Consider the following 12,118-nt stretch of genomic DNA (forward strand, 5'->3'; position numbering starts at 1 on the left):
AGGGGCGGCCCCCGCCCAGCGGCCGCCCGGCAGGTCGGCGAGCGCAGGCCGGGCCTCGCCTGCAGCCGCCGCCTGTTTCTCCGGGGGTCCCCTCCGCCGTCCGGCCGCTCCTGAGGGCTGGTGTTGGGAAGGCGGAGTTGCGGAGGTTCTCGGCGGCCGCGAGCCCTTCCCCGCCCCGCCCCACCGGCCGGGGTCGGGAGGGCGGTCGGAGGCGGCGGCCGAGGCTGAGCGGGTGTGTGGGAGCGAGCGGGGCGCGGGGGCAGGCCGGGCGCTGCCGGGGGGGGGGGGGGGGAGGCGGAGCTGCCTCGGGCGGGCCGGGCTGCGGGACGGCTTTGGGCTGGGGCCGTGCGGGAGGCCGGGCCGGGCCGGCGATGGCCGGGCCGGGCCGGCGTTAGCCGGTGCCGCCGCCAGGTGAGCGGAGCGCTCCGCCCGCGCGCCCCGCTTCGGGCGGGGAAGGCTGCGGGCTGTAGCCGGCAGGTGAGGAGATGCCCCTGCGCAGCTTGGAAACGGACGGTGGTAAGGAGTGAACTTCCAAGGGTGACACGAGTAAAACATACCGCCCGCTCTGTCCCGGTCGGGGCGATCCCGGAGCGCTCCGGGTCTGTTCAATAAACACTCCTGTGTGCAGCGACCGTGTGTCTTCGTGCGACAGAGCCTTGCCAGGTTACAGATAGCAGCGTGTAGGGGAGCGAAACTTCTCTGCTCTTTTGTTTTTATTTCATTATTTGAAGAAAAAGGTTGTGGGATGTGATTTCACTTAATGCGAATACATTTATGCCACCTGCTGCAACCGAATCGCTGCAGATTTACACCCTGTGACAGAGCAGAGCGGGTCAGTGTTCGCTGTTCTCATGCAGAACAAGATTTGATCTTGATCTGTATTTACTCTTGTTATTATAGCCCTTGGGTCCCTGTCGAGGCCCTTGTTATGGTAGGCAGGGTCACTATGGAGGCCCCGTTTGGGCAGTTACGGGGGCTTTTTTTTATTAAGTAGTTTTCTCTTTTAACCACGACCAGACTTTGTGATAGAAAAGGAAGATGGGATGGACTTCTTGATAGTTCTGGCATTGTCTGTCGCTTTAGAATTAGTTTCTTTTTAAGCTGTCCTTTCTTGAAACATCTGTGCAGTGACAGGTTCTCTCTTCCTGAATCTTACTGTTTTGTACTGCGAAGCAAAGAGTTTATAATTGGAAGAATGGGGCACAAAAAGTAAGACAGAAAAAGAGCGCTCCTCAACTCAAATCAACAGCCCTTGTATTAAAACATATTTTCGTTACTATGATTACTGACAATTTTAAACAGCCCGATGTTAGAACTGCAGGCAGGATTGAAATTAAGTTTGTGCGATTTGTCATTGCGGTGAAATAAAATGGAAATTTGGAAAAGCACGGTTGTAGGAAAAGATGCAGATAAAATGCCTTTTATCTCTGAGGAGTGAATGACTGGGCTAATCGGGAGTTTGTGCAGACCTGTATGGAAATGGGCAAATCAGAAGACAAAATACTGCTAACAGCAGGGGGTATAATTCACTTTACAAACTCAAGAAATTATTTAAGCAGTTATTATTCTTGTGTGTTTAGACTTTGTATAGGAATAATTGAACTGTCAAATAGGTGTTGCAGTGACATTTGTCCAAAGTTACTGTATTATACTTCAGCACCGATGCCCCAGTTATGGTGTAAAAAAAAAAACAACAATAAAAAAAGGCCTATTCACTTTTTGAATCATCAGGCTAGCTTAAGACATGGAGTGAAAGGCAATGGTAAAATGCGTTTCCCAGTACTCTTTGTGTAACTTTTCAGATACAAGTCGCTTTTTTTTTAAATACACTTGAATATAGTCACATTGGGTGAGATCCTTACCTTGTGTAAGGTAGCATTGTTATATTGAAATTGGTGGCATTTTTTCTTTATACCCACTCATTTCTATCTCTTTCAGTAAAATGCTGTTTTTAAAACAATAATCAGTGCGTGGTTATAGTTTCAGGTGTTTAATAGCAGTACTGTTTTTCCTTTTCAGCTGTCACAGGCTTGACGACTCACTGTGGTATAAAGTAAATAATACACATTTTAAACCAGGGAACTTCTTTTGTTCAGAGCGTGCTTTTGCAGTGTAGCAATTTGCATTTTCATTAATAGCCCATTTTTAATGTAATACATATAACCATTTGTAGTCCTTAAACATGGATGGCTTCTACTATGATAGATAGACAGGCTTTTCTTATGCTCTGAGAGACCTTGATGTTCTAGCAGGACTTTAGCTTTTTGTCATGTTTATATTCGATTAAAATACAGCAACATCGTTGGAGTAGCGGTTGCTATAAAAGGGTCTAAAGCATCATTTTTCACTTTTGTTGTACATGAGGAGTGAATAACTCTGGCTAACTGTGAGGCTTCACAAACATAGTAATGCCTTCACTTTATAATTTTTTTTTTTTCATAAAGTTAGTTCACTTTCTGTGGTCTTCACAGGTGAAAGTCATAAATCAGCCTGAAATGTTGATAGCCGCGTAAAGGTATTTATTTTCTTACTGAAATCTTTGCTACTTTAATTGAAATGTGAAATGTAAGTGATATGCTACAAATTTACTTTGCGTTATGTGCCAGAATTTAGTGGCAGTAATCAACAGACATTTAATACAGGGCTACTGTAGAGTACCATAAGAATATGCACGCATAATTTAAATGAGCATCAAACTTTGGCATAAATGAAAAGGAAAAAAATTTTCTTACATCACGCAGACAAAACAAACAGACATATTCTTCCATCTTGTAACAACTAAGATGTCAAAATAGATAGGTTGTTGAGGAAATACACGTCTTCCTTTAATAGATGAGGTGGAATTAAAACACCTGCAAATTACTGTTGTGGGTATGCTGAGAAGACAGGCTGCAAGGCTGTCATTCCCAGAAGTACAACTTTTTATGGTGATATTTTGGGGAATTGGAGATAAAAATGTCAGTGCCCAGAGAGGTGTGGAGAGAGATGGATGAAATACTCAGCCTGGTCTTCACTTTTGGCATGCTATAGAAGTTTTGCTTGGCTTTTAACTCCTAACACAGAGAGAAATAGATAAACACAGACAATGTTTTAGTTGTGGTTTTTTTTTTTTTTTTTTTAAATGTGTAAGGGTTTAGTCTTTGGGAAGCAGTTTTTAACTTCTTGTTTGTTTTGCTTTATGGCACAACAAGCAAATCGATGTTTGATAGTAATGCACATGTTATAAATATCACTGTTATTGGTAGTTGATGTATTTTTAGTATGAAATATTGACTGCCCAGTGTTCGCCCAGTTATGTGTATGTGGATATATCTATCTGTCTGTGAGAATACAAAAGATGCAGAGTTTACCAGGTTTTATTAGTCTGGTGAAGAGATCGTTTCAATGGCCTAACACATAACAAATATTAAAAGACTACTGATAGGATCTCTAAGAAGTTGGGGGGGGGGGGGGAAGCTTCCTTATTTAGAGAGTGTCAGAATATATACAGTATTCCCTAAGTATGCATTTACATGTGTGTCTGAGCTCATTAAAAATGTTAACTGCAGAGGAAAATTCATCATTCTTGCTTTATTAATAACAGGCCAGTACAGTTTTCCATGCTCACTTGAAGCTTCTGTTGATGTCTGTAGCTGTTTAGAGTGTGCCTAGAATGCAGAGTCAGGTCCACTTGAAATACTTTGCATATAAATTAAGTTGCTTTGCTTCATTTAATTGGCTGATTTGGCTTTGCACTAGTGCAAATCCACTGATAATACGGAATTTTGCTGGATTAACACTGGAATACCTGGCACCAACTTTTTACCTTGTATTTAGCAACCTTATGCAGAATTACGATTTTAGTAATCCATGTTTTATAATGAGACAAGAAAAATGTGATATGATGAATTCCTTCAATAATTACTAGCCAAATAAGGCTTTTTATTTTAGGCAAAAGACCAATTGTAACTGCTTCAGTGGTGGAAAAATTTTTCAAGTTTTTAAAAATTAGCCATATTTGAACGAGGTGATAATTTCACCGGAAAACATATATCTAGTTCTATCAGGCGTGGATGCACAATAGCAAGATAAAAGTGTAACATTTTGAGAAGTTTATTGCTTCGTTGTTTTTTATACAAAATATGTATAAAACCCAGGAAGTTTTAGAAAAAGTTAATTAAATACTTTATTTTCCTTATGGGCTACCTACTTTTTTTCTCCCTCATCGTTAGAGAGTATCATATTGCAGAATAATGCTTACAGACTGATTAATAATAGGTGCCACCATTTTCATTATATCAAATCTATCCACCCATCCTCTTCCCTCAGAGGAGTAACAGATGATTAGTCAACCTCTAAAATTCTGATAGATGTTTACCTTGTATCTAAAATTGCACGGTTATTTCCACTGATGGAATCTTGGAAAGTGAGGTGTGAATCAATACCACTCAAAAAGCCTACATATGTGCTACCTTTACAGTTACGTAGTTGGCTCATAGTCATTTTTTCATCCTGCATGCCTCCAGAAAATATTTTTATCGAACCCCATAATTCAACCTTTTAAGTGTAGCTTTTTGTTTCTGCAAAGAGATCATTGCACATGGGTTTTCTCCAAATGTGTAAATATAAGGCTCTACCCAGAAAGGTTCCTATTCTCTATCTGGATTAAAATCTCTTTAGTTCCAAAGAAAACAGTTACAGATTTTATTGTCAAACTAAAGCCTTCCCATTCTCTACAGTGGCATAATAAATGTCTTTTCCTCCTTCACAGATCTTTTCATAATTTGACCCATTAACTGAGAACATCGATTTGTTCTCTAAAATACACCAGAAAAGAAAAGTGCATGTAGAAGAATGGTGAACTACTCTCTGCTTGTTTAATCATTTGCTTATATTTGTAATTCTGCAAAGCTCACAGAACGGTTTTTTGGACTTGCACAGTCATAGCAGTCCTGTATAGTAGTGTGTCTCAGACCTACATGCAACTGGTACAGAAGTAATCAGCTGTGGAAAACAATGACCCTCTTGCTTGCACTATGTGACCGTAAGTTTTCATGCCCAAAGAAAGGCAAAGTGCCCTGTCGGTGTCTCAGGGCAGAGTGAACTCCCTGAAGGCTGTTTAAATCCTGGTTTGATCTGAGGGCTGTGCTTGTTTTACATCGTATAACCAATATTGGCTAACTTTTTTTCACTTATTGATGAACAAAACTGCTAGAACCTGAAGTTTGATACAAGGCGAGGGATTATTTATTTAATGTCAGTGTGGTGTCTGCAAGTTTATAGGAAATTTGTAGACCATTACTTTATATCACTTGCGTTGCAGTACACGTAGTAAGAAAGTGATAAAGCAGTGTTCAAACACTATACTTTGTACAGTTTGTTTCCCCCCACCCCCTTAAACCACAATAGTCAAGCAATGTCTTATTTGGTACATCCACAAATCAAGTGCTGTGCACAGTTAGTAATCGCTTTGTTTTTTTGTTTGCTTCTTTTCTAGGTTTCTTGGTGTTACACAGTTTTCTCCTACTCATGCCAGAAAAGCCTTTCCTTGCTTTGATGAGCCCATCTACAAGGCCACTTTCAAAATCAGCATCAGGCATCAAGCAACTTACTTATCTTTGTCCAACATGCCCGTTGAAACTTCTGTTTTTGAAGAAGATGGATGGGTTACAGATCACTTTTCACAGACCCCTCTCATGTCCACGTATTACCTAGCTTGGGCAGTGTGCAATTTTACATACCGGGAAACTGTCACCAAGAGTGGAGTAGCTGTAAGTATTTCTAATGTTGTATCAAATACATTTCGTTATTTTGAAAACCCTCACTTTTTGTAAGGGATCATAACGTCAAGTACTTCAAGTATTTTCTTGATTAGCATTCCTAAAATTTGCCAGTTTATTTAATGATAGTGTGTATTGTTTGGGACCTTTTCTGAAGGTTTGTCTAACATTTTTGGTTTGTCTGATACTTTTTGTAACTGGTTAGCTTAGTAGTTGTGGTTGTCTGATGACATTTGAAGCTTTTAAATATGCCATTTCACTTCACTTTGATTTTCTTGGGAAGTTTTGCCTTGTTTTTCCTGTAGCCTTTTCACTACCAGTGTTCGTGGGACTATTTATTAAAAGAAAGCAGTAGTACTGGCAGCGTTGCCAGTCTCCTTCCTTCAATACTGACATGTCCCTTGGTGTGCTGTGTGCTAGCTCAGGAGACTGATAAAGTAATTTCTACCTTAGAGCTCTTGCTTAGGAGTAGGACTTTACAACCTATCAGCCTCCTGTGGAGGTCCGGATTGATGGAAGCACTAACTTTCTGGAGCTGTTGTTTCCAAATATGGCAGGATTCCAGGAGTTATGCCATGGAAAAAAAAGAGAGAAAATCCTCTATTTATGTCAGTTTTGTTTTGGTTTACAAATATCAAGCTCAGAAGTGTATAACAAGCCAAAACATACACGAGAAATGCTGTCAGCTTAATGGAATATTTTACAGCGCTGTCATCTTGGTTTTTCAGGTGAACATACAGAGAAACCCTTCCTTCTTAGTTACAGTGAATAACAAAACAGAACTAGTTCTGGAAGCAGAGGGCTAGGTGGCAGTTTAAGCTGTGTGCCTGAGCAAAGGGAGTGTTTACTTTATACTTCTGTAAATGCTCTATGACTTTGTGCTGTAGCCTGGGGGCATGAGGAAGGACTGCAGGCCTCCCTTCCATGGCTGATCAGGTCAGGAAATGTCTCCATAACCACTTTTAGCTAGTCTAAGCATTGGGCTGCTGTGGAGGGAGCTGATCCCACCTTCTCTGAGCCAAAGGTATTCTTTTGCCTTCCTTGTGCCAGCCTTCAGCTCTGTACAGCCATATGATCTGGCTGAAAACTGACCTGAAATAAGAGTGAAAATGTGGTGAGTTTTCAACCAAATCAGTTCTCTGATTCAGCTTTTTGTGTGACTGCCAGAGCCCTAGTATGGATTCAAGGATGCGCTGACGGCCGGTGAACCCAGGACAGCCCTCTGCATTGGCATCCCTCATTTAGGCTGTACTGAAGTGATCAGAAAATAAGTCTTATTTTTTTCACTGGAACAGCTGAGTAGGACACTAGGGGCCTTTCACTCCGTTACAGCCCTTTCATACCATGGCCAGCAGACTATGACAATACCCTCTGGCCCCACGAAAGGGGAGAAGGAAGCATGGCTAGGAAGTGGTTCTCTGAGGTGCTTTAACCTATGAGTGTAAGGATGTGGGAACTGCTGAGGCCATGCTTGCAGTCCCAGTGGTTACCTGCAATGGCTGAAAGCCTTTGGGTTTGTGGGTTTTTTTTGTGGGTTTTGTGTGTGTGTGTGTGTTGGTTTTTGGTTTTTTTGAGTGTTGTTTTTTTTTTTTTTGGCTTGGTTGTTTTTCTGTCAGTTCAGTGAGTTCAGTTAATTTAGAAAAGGATCTCACAAGTGCCAAGGCAAAGAAGTAAGAGGGGAGAAGTGGATGCCTGGTTCTTAGTGTTGCTGTCAACAGATTAATTATCTGTACAAGAGGGATTGCTCTTGGGACGAGGAATTGGTTGCCTCTGGCTGTTGTAATGGTCATAGAATCATAGAATGGTTTGGGTTGGAAGGGACCTTAAAGATCGTCTAGTTCCAACCCCCCTGCCATGGGCAGGAACACCTTCCACTAGATAAGGTTGCTCAAAGCCCCATCCAACCTGGCCCAACTTCCAGGGATGGGGCATCCACAACTTCTCTGGGCAACCTGTTCCAGCGTCTTGCCACCCTCACAGTAAAGAATTTCTTCCTTATATCTAATCTAAATCTGCCCTCTTTCAGTTTAAAACCATTACCCCTCGTCCTATCACTACGCTCCCTGATAAAGAAGAGTGTTCGCTGGCCTTGTAGAACAGGGTGAGATATCAGGCCATTTCAGGGGAGGTTTAGATTGGATATTAGAAGAAATTTCTTCACCGAAAGGGTTGTCAAGCATTGGAATAGGCTGCCCACGGAAGTGGTGGAGTCACCATCCCTGGAGGTATTTAAAAGACGTGTAGATGTGGTGCTTAGGGACATGGTTTAGTGGTGAACTTGGCAGTGCTAGGTTAATGGCTGGACTTGATGATCTTAAAGATCTTTTCCAACCTAAACGATTCTATGATTCTTACTCCCTATCAACCAGTACCGAAACAGACTTCTATCCAGGTAGGTGTTGATGATTTTCATTGTAATGTACTCCACCTGCTGAAGGATTTAGTCTTAAGCTAAGAATGGCCTGGTATTTTTCAGCTTTAGAAAACATTGGTTACTTGAGGTTCTCCCTTAACTCTAATAAGTTGGAAGTTTTTGGTGCATACTCTAGTAGGCAGGTCTTGTGTTCCTTGTGCTCTAATACAGTGTAATGCTTGCAAATTTGTCCTACGTAATACTACCCTGTTATCTCACTTTGAAATGTCCTAGACTCATCTGAGGAACAGCTGCAAGCAGTTCAGCTTCCAACATCAGTGTAAGCAAATACATGGAATGCGGGGGATGGACCTCAGGACCATTAATTTGGAAGATACAACCTACTTCCTCTTTAACTCCTTTTCTTGTAGTGTTATTCAGAGCTCATATCCTGCAGACTTTTGCTGCTTGAGTATGTTTGATACCCTGAAGACAGAGGCACACTCGTGTCTTATAGACAATAATTGAGAACTTCCTGCTGTTCTCATATTTGGCAAAACTGTTCTCAAGACTTTAGGTTTAACAGGAATCCAAAGAGAGCATCCAAGTGTTAATTTATTAGGAATTTGTGGCTACTAGGGCCTGATAGTTACGCTTGAGTCTGTTGGTTCAGTGCATGTAGGACATATAAAAGTATACTCCACCGGCTTGACAGAACTTGTACAGAACTTTGCCAACAATTATGCAAATCAGTGAATAATCTTCGCAAAGACTTGAAGACCAAAAGCCTATATCAGTTGAGATAGTTTCTTATCCCATAAAATTGTTCAGTTAGTCTAGAGTTTTAGCTCTTATTTTTTATAGTGCCCCTATCACAGAGGTATGTTAATGCCCAGTAATATCAAAATAGTTTACACTGAGTTATTGGTTAAATATATTTTGCTATTTTTCAGTCCATTTGTGATCTGATCATCTTTCATTGTTCAATTTTGTTGAAAGAGTATCTTTTAAGGTATGAACTCACGGCAAACACTTCAGAGCTGTGTTCATTCAGATGAATTGCTGAGGTAATCCACCTTTTTGAGTCTTTCATACTGCAATACCAGGAGTTCATGGACACTACTTTGAAATTTGAAATTACCTGAAACCTGGCACGTGCAATTCTAAACTTCTTGGTTTCCTCTGAAGCCACTTATTCACTAAAATTTAGTTGCTCCCATATCCATGGCATTGAATGTAAATGTATGATAAAAGTAAGTTTGCTTCTAAGAATGAATGAATGTTCAGGAAAATTAATCAAACCCCCATACTGAAACATCTTGATGGGCAATTTCTTGCATTGGGCAATCTTACTTCAATTAATGCAGTGTATGTTGTATTTATTTTGTAGACATATAGTAGACACCTAAAAGACTTCAGCTTGCATATACTTTTGCTTTTGCTTTGGCACTTTCTTGAACCTCATTTTGGTTCACAAAGCATTTTTTGTGTGTGTGTGTGGCGGGGGGGGGGGGGGGGGGGAGGAAGGGGCAGGGAAGTGTCCTTTCAGATTTGGACAGCATGCTAATGATTAAAATCTCACTTCTCTTCCAGCTGACCAGTCTTACTAAACTGCTATGGTCAAGGGTAGATAAACTCCCTGAGGAATAAAAGAAACAGTGAGATAAAAAGCAGGTTTGTTCCTAAAAAATTGTTAAGTGTTAGCTGTTCGGTTTTTCTCAAAGAATGACATTGTCCTCAAAATTAATTTTAACCTAAGCGTGAGATTCAAATACAAATCAAGTTATAAATAGAAACTGACTTTTGGAAAGCTTAGGTAGCCGATCAAAATATAATTTTGATATATCCTATATAATTCTTGCAGACATGAAGATGTTCTATATTTCATACACTAAAATTAATTTGGGAAGAGGAATTAAGACAAGCAGTGCTTTTCTAGGAGCACAGATCAGTGGATGCGAATCATTAGCATAACTCTTTAGTCCATATGGGTCTGACCAGAATCCCTTCCAGAGCAAGTAATTTAAAAGCAGAGTTGACTTCTTATATGCATTATATATATATATATATATATATTACGTTGTTCAGATTCATCTGGGATTACAGACAATGATTCAAATCACTTGATTCTTGGGGAAAGGACTGTGGTGCAGTCATCTATGCTGCTGTGGACTAGGGAGCAGTATAATTCTACCAGGGTGCTGCCTGAGGTAATGCTGTATTGAAGGAGGAGGGATGTCCGTACGAGCAGGCTTAGCTGATCTTTATATGGCCCTAGACCAACTGCAGCTGTGCCAGCTGTAGTTCATGAAAATCATGGAATCTGTGTACTGTCGTCTTTGCACAGTACAATAATCCAGAAAACTCCACTTACCTTCACATGCTTGCTTGCTTGCTTCTACTCATATTTTGTGTTTCCTAATCATACCTCTTGCATATGTTCTTTGTCAGTCATTCTTAAAAGCAAAATATTGCTGGCTGGATTGTAATGTCTGTCACATCATCTCTGTGTCTCTTTCCTTCATTATCGTCTTTATCTGTCCTTTTGATCCACCAGGCCTTTTCCTACTACTGTTACTTTATTTTTCCCCTGTCTGGATTTATTTCTACTGTACTTCATGTTTAGCTGTACCTCTATTCTCCAAACCCTCTGTTTCTCATCATTCCTTTGTCAGATGGACCTGGAAACTCACTATATCCTGCACGCCTCTCCACTGTCTCATAAGTGATTTTAATTCCTTTTTGTCATGGTTTAACCCCAGCTGGCAACTAAGCACCACATAGCTGCTTGCTTACTCCTCCCCGGTGGCAAGGGGGAGAGAATTGGAAGAGTAAAAGTGAGAAAATTCGTGGGTTGAGATAAAGACAGTTTAATAGGTAAAGCAAAAGCCACACGCGCAAGCAAAGCAAAACAAGGAATTCATTCACTCCTTCCCATCGGCAGGCAGGTGTTCAGCCATCTCCAGGAAAGCAGGGCTCCATCATGCCTAACGGTTACTTGGGAAGACAAACACCATCACTCCGAACATCCCCCCTTCCTTCTTCTTTCCCCAGCTTTATATGCTGAGCATGACGTCATATGGTATGGAATATCCCTTTGGTCAGTTGGGGTCAGCTGTCCCGGCTGTGTCCCCTCCCAGCTTCTTGTGCACCCCCAGCCTGCTCGCTGGTGGGGTGGGGTGAGAAGCAGAAAAGGCCTTGACCCTGTGTAAGCACTGCTCAGCAATAACTAAAACATCCCTGTATTATCAAGACTGTTTCCAGCCCAAATCCAAAACACAACCCCATCCTATCTACTATGAAGAAAATTAACTATCCCAGCCAAAACCAGCACACTTTTTTTCTGCTAATTCTTTCTCTTTTCAGTTAGTGGAAGGAGTGAATGCTCAGAGACAAAGCAGAGTATATCAGTGGAGATGAATGCATTGCTGGAAAGAGATGTTTCAGGGAGGTTCATTGTCTACCATTCTTCTCTTTTGCTGTGGATGGGGTGTGGAGATAGGTATGAAAATTAAGTGCCAACTGGCAGCTTCAACGTGGCTCTTGTCAGGGGGAGTATCTGCTAAAAAGAAGAAAAAAAAAAAAAGTGCGTGGAAAGGAGTGGAGTCAGGAGGAATTGTGGGCACAGGGGTTAGAAGAGCGAGTGCAGGCAGTGCCAAAGCAGATGGGAGTGAGCACCAGTGAAAGGAAGGGGCTGGGTGGTGGAGAGTGGGAAGAGGAATGTCGATGGAAGGCAGTGCTGAAAGAAGAATTTTGCATGGTTTCACTTTTGCTACTCCTACTCCTATTCCAAAATGGTTGCAGCATATGTTGCAGGACTGGCAGTGTGTGGGCCTGACCACAGCTTGGTCAGCTGCGCAGGGTAGGACCTCCACTGGCTGTCTGAATCCATGCGCGTTACATTTTGAAGTGAGCTCTACAGCCAGGTACATCTTGCTTTTATTAAACATTACTGTAGAGTCATCAGTGCCGAGTAATTTGTCACGATACAGAGAAAGACCTTGAG

At 41.6% G+C, this 12,118-nt stretch overlaps 1 protein-coding gene across 1 annotated transcript in view; it reads left to right on the forward strand.

Moving 5' to 3' along the window:
• TRHDE (thyrotropin releasing hormone degrading enzyme) overlaps positions 1–12,118 on the forward strand; it is a 221,780-nt gene that overhangs the window by 1,213 nt on the left and 208,449 nt on the right. The window contains exon 2 of the mRNA XM_076333043.1: positions 5,477–5,750. Coding sequence (XP_076189158.1) covers positions 5,477–5,750 — 274 coding nt within the window. The remainder of the gene's footprint in view (positions 1–5,476; positions 5,751–12,118) is intronic.

The sequence above is a fragment of the Aptenodytes patagonicus genome, chromosome 1, assembly GCF_965638725.1.
Source record: "Aptenodytes patagonicus chromosome 1, bAptPat1.pri.cur, whole genome shotgun sequence".
Classification (NCBI taxonomy): Eukaryota; Metazoa; Chordata; class Aves; order Sphenisciformes; family Spheniscidae; genus Aptenodytes; species Aptenodytes patagonicus.